The following is a 24143-nucleotide window of genomic DNA, read 5'->3' on the forward strand; positions in this document are numbered from 1 at the left end:
CACAGAGTCCACTTCAGATCCTCTCTCCCCCTCTCTACCTAATTTTGTCAAGAATAGAAAGTGTTTTTGAATGACCGCTTGGTTATTGTGTAAATTTCTCAGATTTCAGTCCCTTTATCACGGTCATAATTTTTTACCAAATCCAAGTACTAACCTGTTTTTTTACACTGCAGGCAGAGTTCTCGCTTTGCATGATTCTGACACACACAAATTTCAGTCACCACTGTTTGTATCAAAGTTCAGTTAACTAACACCAGTCTGAGCCACAACATGGCTCAAATTTCAGTTACCATATATTAACTGAAATTACACAAAGTACAAACTTCGTTACCAGCTCTTCAATCCACAAATTTTCACATAAATAACAAACATTATGACGAGTGACTGATACGTCCTTTCTTTCAAAGTTTATTGGCAACTGGTCACTGCAAAACAAAAGCTAGAGTACAGCTGTGTTACCTCCTTGTTGCCCAGTGATAAATCCACATAACATTTTACTCCTATGGAAAATGCAAAGAGGGGACTGACCAATAAAGATGAAAGTGCAGCAGGGACACATGGGTGGCCCAGTCAGGTAAGCGTCCGATTTTTGGTTTCAGCTCAGATCATGACCTCACAGTTCATGGGTTCAAGCCCTACATCAGGCTCCACGCTGGCAGTGCAGAGCCTGCTTTGGATTCTCTCTTTCTTCTCTCCTTCTCTTTCTGTCCTTCCTCCCCCCTCAAAATAAATAAATGTTTAAAAAAAAAAAAAACAAAGTGCAGCAAAGAAATGAAAAGTGACACTAGAAGTGAAATATGAATCCAGTGTAAATGAAGCTGTGGAAGAAATTGCTGGCCATGACGCTGCTGACACTGCTGTGGTTTGTGTGCCTCTTGGTTAGATGTGCAGCCAGAAGAACTTGGTGAAGGTAAACTTACCACCACCAATGAGGAAAGTGACTATGTTGAAAAGGATGACAATGTACCAGAGAAAGGGACCCAAGGAAAATACTTCACAATAAAGAAACTCTTGGAGATACTTCATGACATTTCAAAGTGTAAAGGATAAAATGTCAAAAGCCACCAAGGCACAGAAAAGATGCAAAGAGAAGCAATATTTAAACTACTCTTTATCAGTATTTTACAAAGAAAACATAAGTCTCACTGTGTCTAATGCTTTAAGTTATTTTAAAGGGCAGTTTCAGTATTTTATTTCTCTATACTTCTATAATTAACGTAAAATTAATGTTTTGAGAAAAGATTTTAAAGGTCATAAAACCACTGTAATCTTCCCATTGATTAAAATTGCTTTGCATGATTTAGTTTGCACAACCATTTTTATGGTCGTTTTACTATTATACAGTGAGGACTATCTGTACTTCTTTAAATCAACTAATTTAAAAGAAAAATGTACACTGTTTCCTCATCAACTTTTGAAAATGTTTAATCACATGACATCAGAGGTCACTGAGGAAATACTGAATCCTTGCCTCATTTCTACCTCGGCTATCAACGTGCCTATATCCAGCACAAATCTTCAACAACTCAGGGAAAAGCAAAAAGATCACCAGTAATGAAAGCAAAAGTTCCTTTCCCTCAAAACCTTGACTCTATTTACTACTACTTCACACAGACTTGTAAAGTTTGATAATTAAACTTCCAAACTTAACAGATTAGGAAAAGGACCCTAATGAGAAAAGAAGTTGTCAGTCACATCAATAGTAGAGACAAATGAAATTCAACACTACACAACAGAGAACTTTATTATACCTATTTGTAAAATCTATTAAGTAAATACAAAAGCCTGAAAGGTTAACATCCCTCTCAACTCACCTGATGTCTATCATTTTATCTTATCATGATGACATTTTTCAAAACATCAATAATACTAAGGGAAAAAAACAAACCTATCAGTACCCTAATTTAACAATAAGACAAAAGAATCTAAAGATTCTCATAAGGTAGAGATGGTATCATTTTTGTATCTTCCTGAATTCCCATGTATCACTGAACAACTAGATAGCAAAACGAAACAGTAAATGACAAGATATTCTCCCAAGAATCCCAAAATACAAGCTTGTGGGAACAAACTACAATAGTCATAAACTCTGGTGTTAAACATTTATGTGGGAAACAACCTAGCTTCAGTGAAGAACTTGAGAATAGGACAATTCCAAAAACAATCAACAGGTATTAGTTAGAAAGTACAGGCCAATTCAAGAACAGCAGCTGCACTGGGAGGTGAGAACTCCATCCAACTGTGCATGGGTAGTAGGAGACCCAAGGTAAGGCTTAAACGGGTGGAAGGAATTTAATACCCATGAACCTTATAAACTAATGGGCCAGGGCTCCCTTGTAGGACAAGGCTCACAAATGAGGAGCAACTGCTGGGAGCAGAATCAAAATTAAGCAGGACAAGGACAAGGAGGAAGGAAAATAGAAGGGCCAAACTACACTCGGGGAGGATCAGAGCAAGGAATCCTGAGAAAACAATCGGCCATAATTTTAACAGAAGAAAGAGCCCTATAAAGTTACGAAAGTTTTTTTTTTTTTAATTTTTTTTTTAATGTTTATTTATTTTTGAGACAGAGAGAGACAGAGCATGAACGGGGTAGGGGCAGAGAGAGAGGAAGACACAGAATCGGAAGCAGGCTCCAGGCTCTGAGCCATCAGTCCAGAGCCCGACACGGGGCGTGAACTCACGGACCGTGAGATCGTGACCTGAGCTGAAGTCGGACGCTTAACCAACTGAGCCACCCAGGCGCCCCTAAAGTTACAAAAGTTTTATGAACCAAGATTCCATCTAAAAACTCAGGAAAATTAAATTCATATAAAAGAGAAACAGAAATTACACAAGTCAAATCCCATACAAAATTACTAAAAGTAAAAAAGAGTAAGGAATAAAACAACATCCCTACAAGAGCAAGCTGAAAAGAGAAACAGATCAAAACTGGAAAGTACCATTTTAATTTTTAAAAAATGTTTGTTAACTTTTGAGAGAGAAAGAAAGAAGAGAGTGGGGGAGGGGCAGAAAGAGACAGACAGACAGATGATCTGAGGCAGGCTCTGCCCTGACAGCAGAAAGGCCGATGCCGGGCTCGAACTCACAAACCATGAGATCATGACCTGAGCCAAAGTTGGAAGCTTAACTGACTGAGTTACCCAGGCACCCCTAAATGAACTAAAAAATATTAAGAAAATTATACAAGGCATAAAAGAACACGACTCAAAATTAGACTTTGAAACCAGAATGACCAATCTCAACGCATACTTTTTTAATTTAAATTCCAGTTAACATACCATGTAACATTCGCTTCAGGTGTACAATATAGTGATTCAACACTTCCATACAATACACAGTGCTTATTATCATAAGTGCACTCCTTAATCCCTATCACCTATTTCACCCATCCCCCCGCCTACCTCCCCACTGGTAACCATCTGTTTGTTCTCTGTAGTTAAGAGTCTGTCTCTCGGTTTGCCTCTCTTTTTTTTCCTCTTTGGTCGTTTTATTCCTTAAATTCCATATATGAGTGAAAACATGCAGTATTTGTCTTTCCTGATTATTTTGGTTAGCATAATACTCTCTAGCTCCGTCCACATCATTGCAAGTGGAAAAATATGGAACACCTCATATATTTTTATGTCATCCTTGCACAGGAGCCATGCTAATCCGCTCTGTACCAACACATATGCTTAACAAAATTACAGGACTTTAAAGAAAAAAAACTTTCAATATTTTGAATAAAAAAGCACACAATTTATAATTCATCCAACTATACATTTGTTGTGTGTAGTTTTCTGTGCCCATGTTTTATTTTACAATAAAAAGATTTTTTTTTAATAAAAGGGAACTAGCATTTACTTCACACCTAGTATTTCATGTGCTTTACATGTTTTCTTATTCATAATGGTATGTGTTTCTATTTTACAGATGGAAGAATGAGACTCAGATACTATGTCACTTGCGTAGGGAAAAAATGGCAAAAGCTGGATGTAAATGTAGGCCTTTTCAAACCCCAAAACAACCAGCACTACAGAAGGAAAGTGGGTAAATATGCATTGTATTTTGGGGTGCCTGGGTGGCTCAGTCGGTTAAGCTTCCGACTTGGGCTTAGGTCATGATCTCGCAGTCTGTGAGTTTCAGCCCCGTGTCGGGCTCTGTGCTGACAGCTCGGAGCCTGGAGCCTGTTTCAGATTCTGTGTCTCCCTCTCTCTCTGTCTCAAAAATAAATAAACATTAAAAGAAAAAAATATTTTTTTAAATATGCATCGTATTTTTGGAAGACTACCTTCATTTTATTTTTTATTATTTTGGTACTTAAAGGAAGTAAGCTTTATTACTTTAGAAAGATTGCTTTCATGAATGAAATAATGTTCCACTGTTATCTGAGAAAGGTAGTATTATACCACATAAATGATTTTGGAAACTGGATTTCATCAGTACTAAAGTTATTCAGGTAGTTGTCCTTCAAAAAAGACATTTTAGGGGGCACCTGGGTGGCTCAGTCAGTTAAGCATCCAACCTCAGCTGAGGTCATGACCTCACAGTTCTTTTTTTAAAATTTTTTTTTCAACGTTTATTTATTTTTGGGACAGAGAGAGACAGAGCATGAACGGGGGAGGAGCAGAGAGAGAGGGAGACACAGAATCGGAAACAGGCTCCAGGCTCTGAGCCATCAGCCCAGAGCCTGACGCGGGGCTCGAACTCCCGGACCGCGAGATCGTGACCTGGCTGAAGTCGGACGCTTAACCGACTGCGCCACCCAGGCGCCCCTTTGAACTCACAGTTCTTGAGTTTGAGCCCCACATTGGGCTCTATGCTGACAGCTTGGAGCCTGGAGTCTGCTTCAGATTCATTCTCTCTCTCTCTCTCTCTCTCTCTCTCTCTCTCTCTCTCTCTGACCCTCCCTGACTTGTGCACGCACTCTCACTCTCTCTCTCAAAAGAAAAAAAAAAAAAAGAAAAGAAAAGACATTTTAGGAGCCTTCAGTTGCCAAAATAAAAGTTTTAGGGTTAAAGATATTTTGAACAACCCCCCCCCCACACACACACACATTTTAGTCATCTGGGATATTCAACTACCCAGAATAATCCTTTCATTACCAAAAGGCTACTGGAAGTTTGAACATATTTACTTTTTTAATCTCACTACACCTATACTCTGGAAAAAGTGTACATCTTCATAAAATTATCCAACACCTTAGGTACTTTAGAAATGTCAACAGGGGCACTTGGGTGGCTCAGTCAGTTAAGTGTCCGACTTCGGCTCAGGTCATGATCTCACGGTTTGTGAGTTTGAGCCCCACATCGGGCTCTGTGCTGACAGCTCAGAGCCTGGAGCCTGCTTCGGATTCTGTGTCTTCTTCTCTCTCTGCCCCTCCCCCACTTGTGCTCTGTCTCTATCAAAAATAAATAAATGTAAAAAAAAAATTTTTTTAAAGAAATGTCAACAGAATTAACAAGGTTTTTCATAAGAAACCATCACCTCACGTACAACACTGAATAAAGTCTTATCCTACAACTAAAGGGTTAAATCAGAGACCCTCTATCTCTTGACCTTATCATATGCTTGTTCAACCCTCCTTTTGTCCCCCCCCCCCCCCCCCCGAGAAACTTTAAACCTACAGAAAGGATGAAAATATGGCACAAGGGTGCCTGGCCAGCTCAGTCAAAGGAGCATGCAACTCTTGATCTTGGGGTCATGAGTTCAAGCCCCATACTGGGAGTAAGATAAACTTAAGAAAAAAACAAACAAACCAAAACTATGGCACAGTGAAACAGCACTCTCCACCTAAATTCAACAATTAGTAACATTTGCCACATTTGCATTATTCCTATCTATATATACTTCTTTCCCTGAACTACTAGAAAACAATTATAAACATTTTTCTCCCCAAAAAACCTTTTCAGAATGTACTTCCTACAAACAGGGACATTCTCCTACCTAACTACAATATATTATCACACCCAAGAAATTTAACACTGATAGTATCTACACACAAATTTCCCCAAATGTCACCAAATAATGTCCTGTATGGCTTTTTTTTTTAAATTCCAGAACCCCATCTAAAGCCACATACTTTGAACTCACATTGTCATGTCACTGTCTCCTTTAATCTAGATTTATTCATCTTTTTATGATCTTTTATGACAGTGACATTTTTTAAAAGTTCAGACCAGCTTTTTGCAGAACATGCCTCAAGCAGGATCTACTTGTTGCCTTATGATTAGATTCCAGATAAACATTTTTCTGGCAACAATCTTACACTGGTGATGTAATCATGCCTCTTCTTGACAGAACACGGTGGCAAGGACACAATGTCATTTTGTTTCATTACTGGTGACACTGACTTTGATCAGGTGATTAACAAGCCTGTGTGCTTAAAGCAAAAAAAACTGTGATTTAAGTCCTCCTCCCCCTGCTTAATATCCTATAGTGACTTTCCCTTAGAATAAAGTTCAATTAAGTCCAAAATACCTTCCAAGCCCTACAAGGAAGGCCATGACCTACTCTTTAAGCCTAAACTGCTGTTTAAACTCTCTATGGTCCCACAGAGTGCTATACCATGTCTTCTCTGGCCGAAAAATCCCAACATGGATAAATCAATCTCAGACGTGCCAAATGAAAGAAGCCAGACAGCTCAAAAATCACACAATATCTTAAGTTTTACATTAGCTCAATGACACAGCTGTCACTGCCATGGTCATAGTTATGTACAACTTGACATAAAATCCCTTAAGGGAAAGAGATTCCCTGAGTCTCTTAGAAAATTTCCTTCAGAGCAGAAAGATGCCCCAAGGATTCAGCAAAAGAAATACAGCTGAGCTTGGCTGAAATTCATCTAGGATAGACATTCTGGAGCTTTATGTAATTCACCAAGTACATCATTTTTCTATGTTTTCTACAAACACTTGAGTAAGACCCCTGGAAAGTACAGTGGCTTATTACTCCTCGTAGTATCTTTGGACAAGCTCAACCCCTTAACATTTCAGTCAGCAAAACATTTAAAGACCATTTGAAGAAGGACTGAGTCCTGGTCATTACCTGAAAAAACCTCCATTGACATCTTCTGATAAGATCAAGGAAGTACTAGCATTAAAACTTGCAGAATGAGGGGCGCCTGGGTGGCGCAGTCGGTTGAGCGTCCGACTTCAGCTCAGGTCACGATCTCGCGGTCCATGAGTTCGAGCCCCGCGTCAGGCTCTGGGCTGATGGCCTGGAGCCTGTTTCCGATTCTGTGTCTCCCTCTCTCTCTGCCCCTCCCCCGTTCATGCTCTGTCTCTCTCTGTCCCAAAAATAAAATAAAAAACGTTGAAAAAAAAATTTAAAAAAAAATAAAAAAAAAAAAAAACTTCCAGAATGAGTTGTCAATGGCCTTGAAAAAAATCCCAGAAGTAACTGAGCATTCTCAAGAAATGGTGAATTATCAAAATTCTTGATGTCATGGAAGATGTGCTGAAAAACAATTCCTGGACAACTCAAGTCAAAAAGTAATTCCTTAGAAGAGTCAGACTGAACACGAAGAAAGTTTAGCAATACTAAAAGTAATTTATTTCATATACATATATTTTTATCTGTGTGTAAGTGCTATTATGATTCTCAAAAAAGCCTCTCTAAATAAATCTCTAATGACATATATAAATAAAGTTCTAGGTGCCATTACTGAATACAAGTGATAGTTATGCAGTTCATTTTAAGTAACAAATGTATAAAATGCCCTCAGGAAATGGCTTTACACCTGAGAAAAATCTATAAGTCCTGAGACATCCCAATACAATAATACACAATACTGCATATACATTTAGTTGTACATGCAATGCTTACCCATCTTCAATTGCTTCATGTTGCTTAAGTTATGATTACTGACTTTGTTTTATTTATCTTAGAATTTCACATGTGTAGGCATTAAACATTGTGAACAAAAATTATGATCACTCAGTTCACTGGAGTTCATTTTTCTCTATCTCCTTTAATCTATGTAACCTATAAGCTTCTATTGGAATTCCCTCAATAAATTACTACGTTTTTTAAGTTTTCAGTGTTCAACAGGTCTGGAAAATACAAGGCCCTAGTGACTTTTTGTGTTAGCATTTTACTACTCTTAGTTTGCTAATGATTTCATACATTGAGAAAATTCTTTTCCCTAATTAAATTTCAAGCACTAACTAGGTATATTCATCACTCCTACTTTATTTCTACATGTTAGATAGGACCAAGCCACCACCATCTCCATATTTTTATTTTTTTCTCCTTTACTGAATCAATTTGTACTTCTGACCCGAACTTCATCTTCTTTTGAATAACCAACTATGTCTCTGGATCCTTCAAAATCATTGCAAATCCTCTTCTAACCTGTATTTATGGTGCCAACAACTCCTTTCAAGTTCAAGGGCACGACAGCTAAACATAATGAACACAGTCTGAATGAACGACCTAAAATCAATGAATTGAAAAATAAAAAGCAGGTTAGCTTGGACTCTAATATTACTTCCAGCATCCACTTAAACACTATCAGACTCCATTATATAAACCTTAACCACAGGAGTGGTTCAGGAAGTTCATCTTCTCAGATGAGCTAAATACAGATCTAATGGATTTAATTTATACATATGAACACTGAGTAAGAAAATAAAACCACAAGTCTATATGCTCTGTCTCATCTAACTTGCAGGGAAATAAAAATTTAGTCCAACATTATAATTTCTAATACCAGTGTTTAAACTCTTTGAAATTATTAATTATTTTCCTCTTGGATTTCAATTATCCTAAAAGAGGTCTTTTCAGAAACCTATGGCAAGGTTACCTGATGGATAAACTATACTTACATAACCAGTTCTAAATTAAATAAAACTTGCACTGTTGGTGAAAATCAGAGTGTATTATTATTTACCTCATCATTTTTAAATCCTTTAAAGTTTTATTACAGTTTTTCCATTCAATGGCAAACATTAACCAACTAAGAAACAAGGTTATCTCTAGGTAAATCTAAGCCACTGTGAATCAGCTCAAATCAACCTCATTCTAAAAGTTAGCAATGTATACACATACGCAGACAACATTCAGTAACAACTGTTCTCATACTATTAAAATATTGAAAGGAAAAGTTCTGAACTGTGTTTATCTCTGCTCACCCTCCTCATACATTGTTTTCTTTATATTATCCCTTAGTTTTCTCTACTGATTCTGCATTCTTATTGTGACTCAGATCAATTATTCTAACAAAAAGTACCTCTTTTGAAAGTGATTTCAGGTGTGAGCATATGTGGGCCTACTCACATAAACAAGCACCAAAGGTTCTTTGCAAAGACAAACAAAGAAATAGAAATAATACAGTGACACCTGGGTGGCTTAGCTGGTTAAGAATCCAACTTTGGCCTAGGTCATGATCTCGCCGTTCTAGGCTCTGTGAGGATAGCTCAGGGCCTGGGGCCTGCTTCAAATTCTGTGTCTCACTTGCTCTCTGCCCCTCTCCCACTCATACTCTCTCAAAAATAAACATAAAAAAAATAAGAAATAATACAGATTTATCCCCAAACTTCACTGCCTCTTTTCTGATGACCTTAGGATAACACTTTTTATTTACAGATGAAAGATAATCAAAAGGCTATCTCTTCATACTGAGTTCATGAAGAGATTCAATTTTGTCTCCCACATAATTATTACTCCTAAAATACCTTTGAGAATTTTAGCTTAGGGAGGCGCCTGGATGGCTCAATCAATTAAGTGTCTGACTTTGTTTGGCTCAGGTCATGATCTCCCGGTTCGTTAGTTCAAGCCCAGTGTCGGGTTCTGTGCTGACAGCTCTAACTGGAGTCTGCTTCAGGTTCTGTGTCTCCCTCTCTCTCTCTCTCTCTCTGTCCTTCCCCTACTCATGCTCTGTCACTCTCTCGCTCTCAAAAATAAATAAACGTTTAAAAAAAAAAGAATTTTAGCTTAGAAAGCATCAATACACTTTTTAAGGAAAAAAATGCGAAGTGTGAGGAGATGTCACAATTTCACAGGTGTTTAGCACATGGTCCATTTTTCAAGATGCTTCTACTCTACTTCATAAACACAATCTCCCTTCTATATGTAGCCCTTTCTACTCTAATATGTGCCTGAACTACACTTTATTGCAAATAATAAAACTTGAAAAAACTATTAATAAATTTGGTCAAAGTAATGGGAAGGAATCGAGCATGCATTCTGCTTTTCCAGTAGGAACTCTACCAAGTAACCATATAGTTCATGAGAGAGAGTTCTTTATAGCAAAATTAGAATATCACCATTTTGCAATCCTAAAGGATCTAAGCTATTGTGGTTCACCAAAGGACCAGTTCTGATCTGAAATTGTGACCAAAGGTACGTTAACAAAAGGTACGTAAGTTCTACATAAACATTCATATACTTATATAACAAGTTGACAAAATAATTTTATTTCTGCTGAGTCTACAATAAAAATTGGGGGTCTTTATGTATTATGTCTTAGATTTTTAAATTTCATTTGTCTATAAATTTATTGCATTAGCATCAGTGGGCTGAAAATTTAAAAACTGGTTCTTTACAGCAGATCTATGACAAGCACTAAACTAGGCATTGGTTATTAAAATCATTAGGTGAAAGATTCATGAGAAACTTGATAATAAATGGTTATGTTGGCAATACCTGAATCAACTGATCAATCTTAACATACAAAATAGAGAATATGTATGTAACTCTGTGAGGCACTAAGTAAATATATATGAAGAAAGATTGACCATGTGCTTGTAACCGTTTAGCTAGGTAGGGACTTCATACTCTCTGCTCTACATATGCATGTTTTTAACATTCTATACGTAATCGACTGTACAATTGGCCCTAATTCTTCACTATTCCCCACATCCATGCCGTTTCTCATGTGACTTTGCAGTTCATTCTGTTTTAGGTGGAATATGTTTCTTCACTCTTGACATCAGACTCAGCCATGAGACTAGTTTTGGCTTATGTAATGAGAGCAGAAGTGAGAGTGCCATGCCATAAGACATCTTGGCTTAGGCGGAAGGATGAAAGTAGTAGAGCTCAGCAGTGCTGAGCTGACCCATAAACTTGTCAGCAATAAATCAGTATGACACATCCTTCTGAAAATGTTTACTGCCACCTAAAGTGAAATTTCACAAAAAACTAACACCAAAGCATCCATGGCAGGTTCTAAATCAAAAAACCATGATCCTGCTTTCCCTGGAAATACATGCAAAAATACGTAAGAACACAGGGCAGAAGTATACAAAATGGCTATAATCATGCTTAGGTCTCTATGACCCTGTCTTTAAGATACAGATTACACTGAAGGTGACTGGGTGGCTCAGTCGATTAAGCATCTGAATCTTCATTTCAGCTCAGGCCATGATCTCACAGCTTCGTGGGTTTGAGCCCTGCATCGGGCTCTGCACTGGCAGCAGGGAAACTGCTGGGTATGGTTTCTCTCTGCCCCTCTCCCCCACTCGCACTGTTTCTCAAAGTAAATAAACTTAAAAAAAAATACACATTATACAGATTCTCTAGCTTTGTAAATTTAAAACATAAATGCATACTTAAATTTTTTTAAGGGGGTAACTAATGAAGGAAAGACATTAGGGAAGAGGAACCACTTAGAGGCACTATTAATTAACCTCTGGAGACCTAGTCCTGGTGAATCCAAGATTTGCCATACAAGGATAATACGCCTCACAGACAAATTGATAGTAATTTTCTTATCAAAAACCTGAAAATAGTTTTTATATGCAAATACTGCATCAATTCCAAAGGTTGCATTTAAAAAGAACAGAGGCACCTCAGTGGCTCTGTCGACTAAGCATTGGACTCGGTTCTGGCTCATGTTATGATCTCACAGTTCCTGGGTTCGAGCCCTGTGTAGGGCTCTGCACTGTCAGCATGGGCTGGCTTGGGATTCTCTCTCCCCCACGCTCTCTCTCTCTGTCCCTCCCCAACTCATGCTATCTCTGCCTCTGTCAAAATAACTAAATAAACTTTAAATAAATAAATAATAGTTCATGCTTTGTCTCTGTCTCAAAAATAAATAAACGTTAAAAAAAAATAAAAAAAAAAAAGGGGGCGCCTGGGTGGCTCAGTCGGTTAAGCAGCCGACTTCAGCTCAGGTCATGATCTCATGGTCCATGAGTTCGAGCCCCACGTCGGGCTCTGTGCTGACAGCTCAGAGCCTGCAGCCTGTTTTCAGATTCTGTGTCTCCCTCTCTCTGACCCTCCCTCGTTCATGCTTTGTCTCTGTCTCAAAAATAAATAAACGTTAAAAAAAATTTTTTTTAATAAATAAATAATAAAAACAAAAATAAAAACCCAGCCTTATTAAATCAAGTGCTTCCAATTATATTTTCTTTTTTAAATTTTTTTTTAACGTTTATTTATTTTTGAGACAGAGAGAGACAGAGCATGAATGGGGGAGGGGCAGAGAGAGAGGGAGACACAGAATCAGAAGCAGGTTCCAGGCTCTAAGCCATCAGCCCAGAGCCCGACGAGGGGCTCGAACTCACGGACCATGAGATCGTGACCTGAGCTGAAGTCGGACGCTTAACTGACTGAACCACCCAGGTGCCCCATCCAATTCTATTTTCATCAGCTTTATTGTCAAATTATTTTTGAATTTAAAATTCAGATTGTTATTATCAAATAAAGAAGTGATTCATTTCTACTGGTACAGATTTATAAAGCCAATCCAAAAGTAGCCTCTTTGCCCACAAACCACATACTATTTCCATTAAAATACAGCTGAACGAGGTACTTTTGAAAATATTCTTAAAGATAAAATATTATGATGTAATTTTTTAAAGTCTGTTTTACTATACCAAGGTTTATCTCTTCCAGGTATCAAGTAATTTATTATTATAACCTAAATATTTTAAACTGTACAAAATAGAAAATACCAAAACCTATTAGGGGCTCTCCTCTGACCCAAGAATTCCACTCCTAAATATTTATCCAAGAGTAATGAACATCTATGTCCACAAAAACTGGAAACAGAACACATGGCCATCAACATGTGAATGGATAAACAAATTCTGGTATATCCACACAGTGGAATACTATGCAACAATAAAAATGAACTAACTACTGACACAACAACATGGATAAATCTCAAAAACATCATGAAAGAAGCCACAATCACTGTATGATTCCATTTATATATAGTTCAAAAGCAGACAAAAACTAATGTCTGGTTATAAAAATGGGAACAATGGTTGCTGCTAGAGGAGTGGAGGGATTAAGTGTCAAAGGGGCACACAGGAACTTGGAAATGATAGAAATGTTTTAGATCTTGATTGGAGAAGTGGTTACATAGGTGTGTTTGTTTGTGTATATGTATACATGTGTGTGTGTGTGTATGTGTCAAAATTCAAATTGTACACTGAACACCTGGGTGGCTCAGTCAGTTAAGCAAGCACCCAACTCTTGATTTCGGCTCAGGTCTCACGTTTGGGGAGTCTGAGCCCCAAGATGGGCTATGTGCTGACAGTACAGAGCCTGCTTGGGATTGTCATTCTTCCTCTCTCTCTGCCCCTCTCCTGCTTGTGCTCACTCTCTCTCAAAATAAATTTTAAAAAATTCAAATTGTACACTTAAAGATCTGTGTATTTCAACTATGCACATTTTGCCTCAATAAAAACAAGCCAAACAAAATACCTATTAGTGACCTTTTCAAACCATTTGTCTCCACAAACCAAAAAACAATGCTACAATAAGCAACTATTTACCTTCATCCTTCAGCGGGGGGGGGGGGGGACCAGATTGTCAAGCTCTGCCATGGTGTCAAAAACAAGGCCAACATTCAGTCAAATCTAAGAATCACTCCATTACAAAACCAAAAATCTATCAGGTTAAATCCATTAAGTAGATTAAGCATCCAATTAACCATCCATTAAAAATGTATACTTTTATTCCTAATTCCCTTTAATCACTTTTTAAAAAGTTACCTGCTCAGTCTAATGCTGTAAATCTGGTACCTTATTTCACTCAGTCAGATGTTGGAGTTGGAAGGAACAGATTTCACAGTTCATGACGATAATGCAATAATACGAAAATGTTCCACCAAATTATAACTTAGAGTCTCACAACAAAACGGATCAAAGACCTAAATGTAAAAGCTAAAGCTACAAAGGCTTTAGAAGAAAACATAGGCAATTACACAAGGTTTAAGATCATTAGGAAATGCTTCTTCGGAGGCAAACTATAAAACAAACTCTTGACTATAGAGAACAAACTGAGGGTTGCTGGAGGCGAGGTGGGTAGGGCGATGGGCATTAAGAAGGGTATTTGTTGTGATGAGCATTGGGTGCTATATTTAAGTGACCAATTACTAAATTCTATTCCCCAAACTAGTAATACACCATATGTTAACTAATGAATTTAAATAAAAACTTGAAGGAAAAAAAAAAAAAAAAGGAAATGTTCCTTAGGTGAGATACCAAAAGCTAAAGTGACAAAAGGAAATAAATAAGTTGAACTTCATCAAAATTATAAGCTTTTATGTATCAGAGGACACCATTAAAAAAAGTAAAAATCCAGAGGATGGCAGAAAATATCTGCAAAGCATATTTCTGATAAGAGACTTGTCACTAGAATAAAGAGCTCTTACAACTCAACAAAAAGACAAGTAACCTACTTTCAAAAACAGGCAAATGATCTGAACAGACATTTCTCCAAAGAAAATATACAAATGGACAATAAGCACATGAAAAGATGTTCAACATCATCAGTCATTAGGGAAATGCAAATCTAAATCATAATGAAATACCACTTCACACCCACTATGATGGCTATAATCCAAAAGACAAGTGTTGGTAAAATGTGGGGAAATTAGAACCTCATGCACTACTGACAGAAAATAGAAAATACTGCAGCCACTTTGGAAAAGTCTGACAGTTCACCAAAAGGTTAGACACAGAATTACTATATGACCCAGCAATTCCACCCCAGTACACATCCAAAAGAAATGAAAACTTATGTCTACACAAACACTTGTACAGGAATATTCATAGAACCATTATGTATAATATCAAGAGTGTCCATCAACTGATGAATGTATAAAAGGTGGTATATCCATACAATGGAACATTATTTGGTAACAAAAAAGAATAAGGTACTTAACACATGCTATAAGACAGATGAACTTTGAAGGCATTATACTAAAAGAAACCAGTCACAAAAGACTACATATTTTAAGATTCTAGTCATATATAATGTTCAGAAAGGCAAATCTTACAGAGACAAAAAAGATTAGTAGCTGTCTAGCATTGGGAAAAAAAGGCAGATGGCCAAAGGAGGGCTGATTGCTAAAAGCTACAGGATGTCTTTTGGGGGTGATGAGAATGTTCCAAAATTGACTGTGGTGACAACGGTCATACAAATCTGTGAATATACTAAAACCACTGAATTGTGCCCTTTATATTGGCACAATTTTATGGTATATGAATTATATCTCAATAAAACTGTTTTAATAAAAGTGAAGAGTAGAATCTAGGTATATGCCTAAATGGTGACTAAAATTTCTTCTAACTTGTTAGCTTGAAAGTTTTTCATAAAATGTTAAAGGAAAAAAAAAAATGTTAAAGGAGGAAGGGGCACTTGGGTGGCTCAGTCGGTTAACCATCGAACTTTGGCTCAGGTCATGATCTCACAGTTTGTGAGTTCAAGCCCTGCATCCGGCTCTGTGCTAACACCTCAGAGCCTGGAGCCTGCTTCAGATTCTGTGTCTCCCTCTCTCTCTGCTCCTCCACCGCTCATGCTCTCTCAAAGAAAATAAACATTAAAAAAAATTTTTTTTAAGTTAAAGAAGGAAAAATCACAGCATAAAAAGTTTCACTATTACTAATAAACACATCAAAACAATGATTTATCTGTATTTTTATATTCATCTAAATTTTCCCAAATTAATTTCGGATTGTTCATCCAAAATGTGTCCAAAGCAGCATTTTAGAATTCTGGAGTCTTAAATTTATATTCATAATGAGACTCAGAGGAGAAAAATTACTAAGACTAGTTCTCCAAATTATAGACAAGGTGAGGGTGTCTTAAATTTACATAGATCTCTGTAAGTTTTAAGACAGAAAAAGGATTCTATTCTCCTGGTGACAAACAGGAATAACAGAATTTCGCAAGTCCAGGCAGCTTTAAAAGTTTGGGAAACATCTGTTATGGTAGATTAGAGCAGATTATTTTACCTTTTGGTCAGTTTCAACACTGCTGGTTCTCATCTTTTAGAAAACAAGCAATTTGACACTCAATTTTTAAGAATTTTCATAACTCAGAATTTTATTAACTCAAAAATAACTACTCTGATATATATATATATATATATTAGGATTAAATTTTAGCCAAATTTTAAATACCTGTCACTGTGAAATCAAGATCCAGACTCAGGACAATATGTACTCTATAACTGAAGTGACCATATGGCAGTTTGCCCAAAAGGATCCTAATTTACACCTGTTATTCCAACACCCCACCCAGCTTAACATATTCTTCAGTTTTACACATATGCTTATGAATAGCTGCATTTAAGTAACATCAGATGGGTTTATTATACTTTCACTTTATATTTCCACCTTCTGACATGGTTTTGTCTAGTTCTGCATAGAGTGCAGGTGCAATATACAGTTCTCACTTCTAACTTCAGGTTCAATCTGATAACCCATTTTTTTATCCATTTCTGATAAAATGAAGTACACTTGGACCCTCGGCAACTAGGGATAGCTAACTCTATCCAGTCTTGAGTGCTCAGTTGTGCCACACAGCCGCTGCTCAGCTTGCAAGATGCTCCAAACCTGTAGGCCACCATCCACTAGGTCAATGGGAAATGTGAATAAGGTGTTTGTAAAATATATGCAAAAAAGAGATGTCGTGTGTTCCTGCACATAATGTTCAGACAGTAATCTGAGCATTCTTGCTACAGGAGTTTTGCCATTTATTTACTATATTGCATGAATCCAAACTTTTCATTTGGTAATATTTCATTTTACAGCAATTACAAATTTATTTTCAGCAACTTCTTTTATGTTCTTTTATGTCCTTATACGCCCCAGTTTTGCAAAGAGAATATATAGTCACACTATTATAACCAAACATCTTACTTCCTATCACATTATAAAGGCTTATATCAGGGAATGTACAGACATAACTATATAACCATGTCCTTAATCCTCAAACCATGAACCTGAAGCCATGGCAAGAGCCCACCAATAAGAAAACCAACTAATAGGGGCGCCTGGGTGGTTCAGTCAGTTGAGGGTCTGGCTTGGACTTGGGTCATGATCTCACAGTTCAGGAGTTCGAGCCCCATGTCAGACTCTGTGCTGACAGCATAGAGCCTGGAACCTGCTTCGAGTTCTGTGTCTCCCTCTCTCTCTCTCTGCCCCTCCCCTGCTCAGGCTCTGTCTCTTTCTCTCTCAAAAATGAATAAACATTAAAAAAATTAAAAAAGAAGAAAACCACTATCACATTATTACTATAGTAAAGCTATTTTTTTGAACCACTGTGATTCTTTTTTATTTTATTTTTTTAATGTTTACTTATTTTTGAGACAGAGAGAGACAGCATGAACAGGGGAGGGGCAGAGAGAGAGGGAGACACAGAATCTGAAACAGGCTCCAAGGCTCTGAGCTGTCAGCACAGAGCCTGACGCGGGGCTCCAACTCACGGACCGCGAGATCATGACCTGAGCCGAAGTCTGAGGCCTAACCGACTGAGCCACCCAGGCGCCCCTGAACCACTGTGATTCTTAAGCAAATACAGAAATGTCTCTATTCTACAAAATGCATGAAAAAAAAAGCATTCTATTCTACACAACCCAGAATTATATATGCTATACAAATATTCAAATTCTATGAGACTACTTTTCCATTGATTCACAAAGTGCTTCAGAATTGTTTTATCCCTGAGGACTTCATTCATCTTGAGCATCTAACAGAGTTTAGGTTAGAAGGAAACATGAAGACAATTTAAGCATAACAGAGATACATTTTATTGTTCTGTATAGCAAATAATTATTCTTTACTTCAAACAGCATCCTTTGGACTATAATTCATTAAATAGCCTTTTAAAAAGTATCAAATACATTTGAACGAGTATAAGACAAGTCTACATCTTTAAAAAATTCTTAAAAGACAATCATCTACCTTAAGTAACAAGTTGGCCTCGCTAAAGACAAGGCTCTCTGAGGTTCCTGGAGGAATTTCAAAACCTTCCAAGTCTCAAAACCTTCCATGTCTAACGACAGTAAATAATAAAAACTATTCCTTTTGTAACAGCTCTTACATTCTAGATGAGCATCTTCACAAATATTTTAAAATGTGAGGCAAAAAAAATCTTTGACCTTTCAAAAAAATATGTACTATATAGGATTATCATAAAAGGACAGTTGTCAATGCATCCCAGGTTAAAAATCTCATCATCTTTCAACTCAATTCAAAAACTTAAATTTAGAAATGCCAAATTTAAAAGTTTAACATTAGGGGCGCCTGGGTAGCTCAGTCGGTTACGCGGCCGACTTCAGCTCAGGTCATGATCTCACAGTTCATGAGTTCGAGCCCCGCGTCGGGCTCTGTGCTGACAGCTCAGAACCTGGAGCTGCTTTGATTCTGTGTCTCCTTCTCTCTCGGCCCCTCTGCCTCTGGAGCTCTGTCTCTCTCTCTCTCAAAAATAAACATTAAAAAAAATTTTTTTTAATAAAAAAGAAGTTTAACATTAGAGGTCATTAAAGATTCTGTATCACATGCAATCAACTTTAAAAACACATTAATTCAAGTATGATTACCCTAGTCAACATGTCAGGAAAGGTGATGGAGCAGGTCCCACCTCTACTGGAACCAAGAGTCTGAGGCTTAGATAAGGCAAAAAAAAAAAAAAAAGGGAAACCTGACACGGAGTCCAAAGAACAATATTCTGATAATCCTGCCTCAGTAAAACAGAAAATAGTTACTATGTCTCATACTTGACCTATATACAATTCATATACAACATCAAGTAGCTGTAAAAAGTTTTTAAAGACATTATTAAATATGATCTTAACTTCTTAATTAAATAACATTATGTCAACTCCTTAACCAAGAAAACAATAACCTCTGCTTTAGGTGGTTAACCATTCAGCCCAAATGCTTTTACAGATTTTAGGTCTCTCCCTGATTTCTATCACATAAAAATGTCACTTTAGAAAATCCTGATACAGGGGCGCCTATAGCTGGCTCAGTCAGTAGAGCTTGCAACTCTTGATCTCCAGGTTTTTCTCGGGGTTTTGAGCTCCACAGTGAGTGTAGAGATTAAAGGAAGGAAGGAAGGAAGGGAGGGAGGGAGGGAGGGAGGGAGGGAGGGAGGGAGGGAGGAAGAAAGAAAGAAAGAAAGAAAGAAAGAAAGAAAGAAAGAAAGAAAGAAAGAAAGAAAATCCTGATACAAATTGAAATGTGCCAGGATAGAAACTGAAATCGCCTCTTTAATTTATGAACCAGGATTTACATACAATCGTCAGAAACACAATCTATGCGCAAAGTAAGCTTGCGGCCAAAGCTTGAGGCCAGTACTTGTATTTCACTCCAGAGAAGAGTAATTCAGGAGTAAACTATAAAAAAGAGATACCTACTCAGATTTCCAGACAGACCTCTTAGAAATATCTCATTTCACCTACTTTACTTCTACATCTCTTTACTTGTCAATACGATGTCAATGACATATCATGGTTTAATTGTAGGGTTTTTTTTTTCTCCTTACTCGTACATGAAATAATAATATATTTAATGAAGTATATTATTTCCCTGATGGCTCCTCCTGAAAATGCTTCCAATCTGGTTCACATCTATTAGTCCAAAATAAAAATACACATGCTTGAGTATGCTATAAAACATAAAGGACCTTGAAATTTAAAAAAAATCAGCAGTTCACTTGAAGCTCAAATACATCAAATTGATCAAGACTCTCTTTAAAATGCAAGTTAAACCAAAGTGTCAACTAGAAAAAAAGTTTATGTTCCATACTCCTGAGACAAATAAATTGGAAACTGAATCTTTAACTTCCTGCTGCCAGTTAATTTCCTGAAAATACTCTTATACCACTACATATTTTTCAAAGTCTGTAAATTAGGTTTCAGTTCTGTTGGTACAGTCATTTCTTCTACGAGCACAAAGCTAAGTTATAAGTCTCAAAAGAGAGAACAAAAATGCTTTGCAAATGTACAGACTGTAAAGAGCTGTACAATGAGGTTTACATTCGCTTCTGAGGTCTGAAACTACTTCAGGGTCTTCATTTACCTTCATAATCCTGAGACAAGAGCTTCACGGAGTCTAAGCATCAGTTTCCTTGGTTTAAAAGCGCATATCGCTACCTTACTATCTCTTCTCATTTGCTCAACAAATAGTTTTTGAATGTTTACGAGGAACTAAGCAATCATTAGCAAAAAAGGACCTACTAGCAAGTGACACTTAGGCACCACCTTGGAAACAGAATACCATGAGTAAGGCACTACTATCTGACTTAGAACACCAATTCCCACCTGACTTTTAAAATCCCACACACCCGAATGAAATTTAAAGTAATTTCTCAAAGCGAGGCTCTAAACAGCATACAGGAGGTACATCTTGCTCAAATTAATCCCAATTCAAAACTGCAGTTTCCCGCTGACAAAAACGACTTTGTAAGGGTCTGAAAGAACGCCAAGCCAACGAAAATTTTAATACAGAAGTGAAAGCAAAGGTGCTCAATTTCAGAAGCGAGACGGACGAAGAGGTCTAAAGAAAAAAGTGAGTTGGAGGTGACGAGAAGCGCAGCGGCGGCCCAAACGTGCTCTCCCCACATCGAGTTAGCAACTTTTCCAGCACGCCGGGATTCCCCACTTCTCCAGCCCTCGGCGGTGGCGGCCGCGGCTCGCGTCCCGGAGAGGGATCCGCACCGAGGGGAGGGGGATCCACCGCCAACAAACGAGTAAAAGCAGCCAGCGACTGGGGGCGGGGTTAGACCCACGCTCCAGCCCTCGGAGGATTGGGGGGGGGGGGGGGGGGGTAGGGCAGCGGAGTGAGGGGCCATGGGCCCTGACCAGGGACTGACCTGGGGACCAGGACCGGAGGAGGGGGGAGGCGAGGGGAGCCGCAGTCACGCGGCCTCGCCGCCGCGGACCCCAAGGCCGGCGTTAGGGTACGGGGAGGGCCCCACCGAAGGCAGGCGGGAAATGGGGTGGCGGGAAGACGGGAGGCCGGCACGGCTCGAAAGCCGCACGCGAGGCCCCGACCCTGCCCTGCCTTCGGCGGGTCCCCGGAGATCCACAAAAGGCCCCCAGCCTCTCGAAGGGACGAGGGTGAGGGCTGAGGAAGCAAACACGCACAACCCGCTGGCCTCCCTACCTCCACCCTCCGGCCGCGCTCCCCGGGCTCCGAGCCCCACAGCGGCGCGGGGGAGGCGGGGGCCAGCGGCGCGGCCGCGGGAGGCTGACGCCCTCCCCGACGCCCAAAGACCGGCGGCCGCAGAAACCCCGACACGCAGACAAAATCAACAAAGCACCTGCCGCTCCCGAGGAGAAAACATGCCACAGGCCCCGACCAAGGACTCTCCGACGCGCAGCTGCCCGGGCCGCAGGGCTGCGCTGACGGGCTGGGGGGAGGGGGGGTCGAGCGGTGGTTCCCCGGCCCCGGAGCCTCGCCTGCGCCCGGAAGCGGCGAGGCAGGGACCCCCACGCGAAAGACTGACCTTGGAGTCTCCGTTGCACAGAGCCATCGGGGCTGGGGCCGCGGCAGCGGTGGCCACACTATGAGACGGGGCGGTAGAGGGCTGGCGGGGTCGACGCCGCGGGCCGGGGCTTGAGAAGGAGGCCTGGTCCAGAAGCCGGCGGGCGCCGAGAGGAGCTGGCCGACTGCGAGGCGCCGAATCGAGCAGCAGCCGCGGAACGCGGGCCCCAGCGCCGCGGGAGAGGAGACCAGCAGCGCGCACGCTGCCCCCGCCTCCTGCTTCCGCCCCGGCCGGCCACTGGGAGGAGCCAGAGCCCGTTTGGCTGGGCAGCCAAACCGCGGACACCCCGCAGCTGCCGCCACGGCCAAACAAGCCCGCCTCGGAAGGAGGGGCCTTCGGGGCCCGGCCCCGCCCCCAGGTCCGTTCGCGCCGCCGAGGCCCGCCCCCGGGAAAAGAAAACCGCCGCTTCTCCGGCCTGCCCGCCCAAGGGAAGAAGTGCCCGCGGCGTCTGGCCCCGCCTCCGCCGCCAAAGTCCGCCCCATTTAGGAACCTGCCCCGCCTCCGCCTCCCCTGGCCTGCCCTTGGGAGGAGGAGCCCGCAGCTAACAGCCCGGCTCCGCCCTTCCCGCCCCCGCACCGGGCGACGGGCCGCGGGAGGAGGGGCCCTTGGCGGGCGGCCCCACCTTCGCCCCCAAGGTCCACCTCCGAGAAAACCCTAAGCCTCGAAGAGCTTTTCATAGGCTTGCCTGCCGGCATCCTTTAACCACTGTGAGAGGCTGGGGGCGCGGACTAAGAAGCCTCCCGAGGGCTGGGCCCCTGGGGGAGCTCTTAGCCGTTTTCGCGGCCGCATCTCAAGTTGAGGGATGTTGAAGAGGCCAGGGCTACTATGAAGAGTTTTGTGGTAACATCTCCAGAGACATCAAAGCGAGACTTGCTCACATAGGGTCCCAAAAGTTCTACAACGGGTGCAGATTTTCAAAAGGAAGAGGTTTGGGAGCGGCAATCTGGTGGGATGGTGGGCCAGGGAACTGGCCACGAAGTTCTGTTTGCACAGCCTCCAATGTTTTTATTTATTCTGGGGAGGGGGCTATAGTCCTTCCAGCTACTCCTTAGCACCCATCAAGAGGAGTTGTTTAAATTTGGTCACCTGGGAGCCTAAATCGGGGTTGGAGAATAAGTAACACTTGGAACAGCTTCCAGATTAACAAAGCCTTCTAACAAATATTCAATTATTACAATACAGTCATTTGCTGAGCCTATGCTATGTGTCAGGCTCTAGTCCAGGTGTCAAGAAGCCTGAATAAGACAACCCTGATTTGCGAAACCTCCATTTTATTCTAACCAATTCCACGAAAGTACTGAGGTCGGATTTATGTTCTTATACATTTTTTTACTAATAATAATAAAAAAAATGAGGCTCGGTGAGATAATGTTCTTCTCTGCCTCTCATTATAGGAGGTAAGGGGTACCTGATCTGGGAAAGGATAGACGGTTTATTAGTTTCAGGAACAAAAGGCCCCAAATCTTATCAGGCCTTGGAGTCAACGAAAGTATTTCACTTACCCTTTTTTGAGTTGAAAAATGGATACTTGAACTTTCTAAAGCCATGGATACTGGGCTCTCTTGGTAGGTCCGTATGAACCTACGGTGTAGTAAGAGAACGGTGTAGTAACCAATAGGAAAGACTCAGTTGCATCAATATTGACCCAGAATGGAATGGAATGTAATATGATGTGCCAGTATTAAGGATTGGCTAAAGCCCATCTATACTAGATAATGCCTATTTTAAATATGTTCTGATGGTCACCTGTGTTTATGGCTAAGCATATCAGCATGTACCACAATCCTTAAATCTTAAGGTCCTCTGCAACTTTTGACTTGACCCCTCCCTCTTTCTTGAAACTGGATTTCGCTTACAGACACACCATTAGAGGTGTCTTTTCACCTGTAAGATTGTTCTTGGTCACTTTTTTTTTTTTTTTTAAGGCTAGCTCATGCTCTTTTGGTCACCTTTTCTTGCTCCTCTTCCTATATCTTCCTACAGGAGAAGGCTTCAGTGTTGCTTTTCTTCAATATTTCCATTCCTAACTCTCTTCTCATCTTAACTTTTCACCTTGTTTCTCTGGGGTTTTTAAAAATATAAATTCGTTTTAAAATATCTTTTAATAGGCTCTATAACAGCTCTCTCTTCTGAGCTCCAGATCCATATTACCCTGTAAATCCCTAGTTAGATGTTCAATGGCATTTTGGGCCCCAAAATCAACAATTCCAAAACAAAACTTCCCAAATGTCTGTGCCCAATCTCACTGGAACTATGATATTAGAGGGAAAACATTCAGTCTTTCACCCATAAGTTGTAGGTTTTTCATAGATAGCCTTCACCAAGTTGAGGAGGTTCCCCTCTGTTCCTGTTTTGCTGAGAGTTTTGATCAGGAATGGATGTTGTCAAATGCTCTTTCTGTGTCTGTTGAGATTATTATATGCCTT

The 24143-nt window shown here is 40.0% G+C and overlaps 1 protein-coding gene and 1 non-coding gene across 4 annotated transcripts in view; both read right to left on the reverse strand.

Annotated features, from left to right (window-relative positions):
- GMPS (guanine monophosphate synthase) overlaps positions 1-23356 on the reverse strand; it is a 78835-nt gene extending 55479 nt beyond the window's left edge. Inside the window, exon 1 of one of the 3 annotated variants that reach the window (XM_015066027.3) lies at positions 23220-23356. In XM_015066027.3, coding sequence (XP_014921513.1) covers positions 23220-23264 — 45 coding nt within the window. In that variant the 5' untranslated portion in view covers positions 23265-23356. The other 2 variants (XM_027061555.2, XM_027061556.2) reach the window with 2 other exon arrangements.
- LOC113600079 (U6 spliceosomal RNA) lies at positions 3597-3698 on the reverse strand. The gene has a single exon (XR_003421046.1). It is a non-coding gene; the product is annotated as a U6 spliceosomal RNA (small nuclear RNA).
- Positions 23357-24143: the final 787 nt, after the last annotated feature.

Source organism: Acinonyx jubatus, chromosome C2 (assembly GCF_027475565.1).
Source record: "Acinonyx jubatus isolate Ajub_Pintada_27869175 chromosome C2, VMU_Ajub_asm_v1.0, whole genome shotgun sequence".
Classification (NCBI taxonomy): Eukaryota; Metazoa; Chordata; class Mammalia; order Carnivora; family Felidae; genus Acinonyx; species Acinonyx jubatus.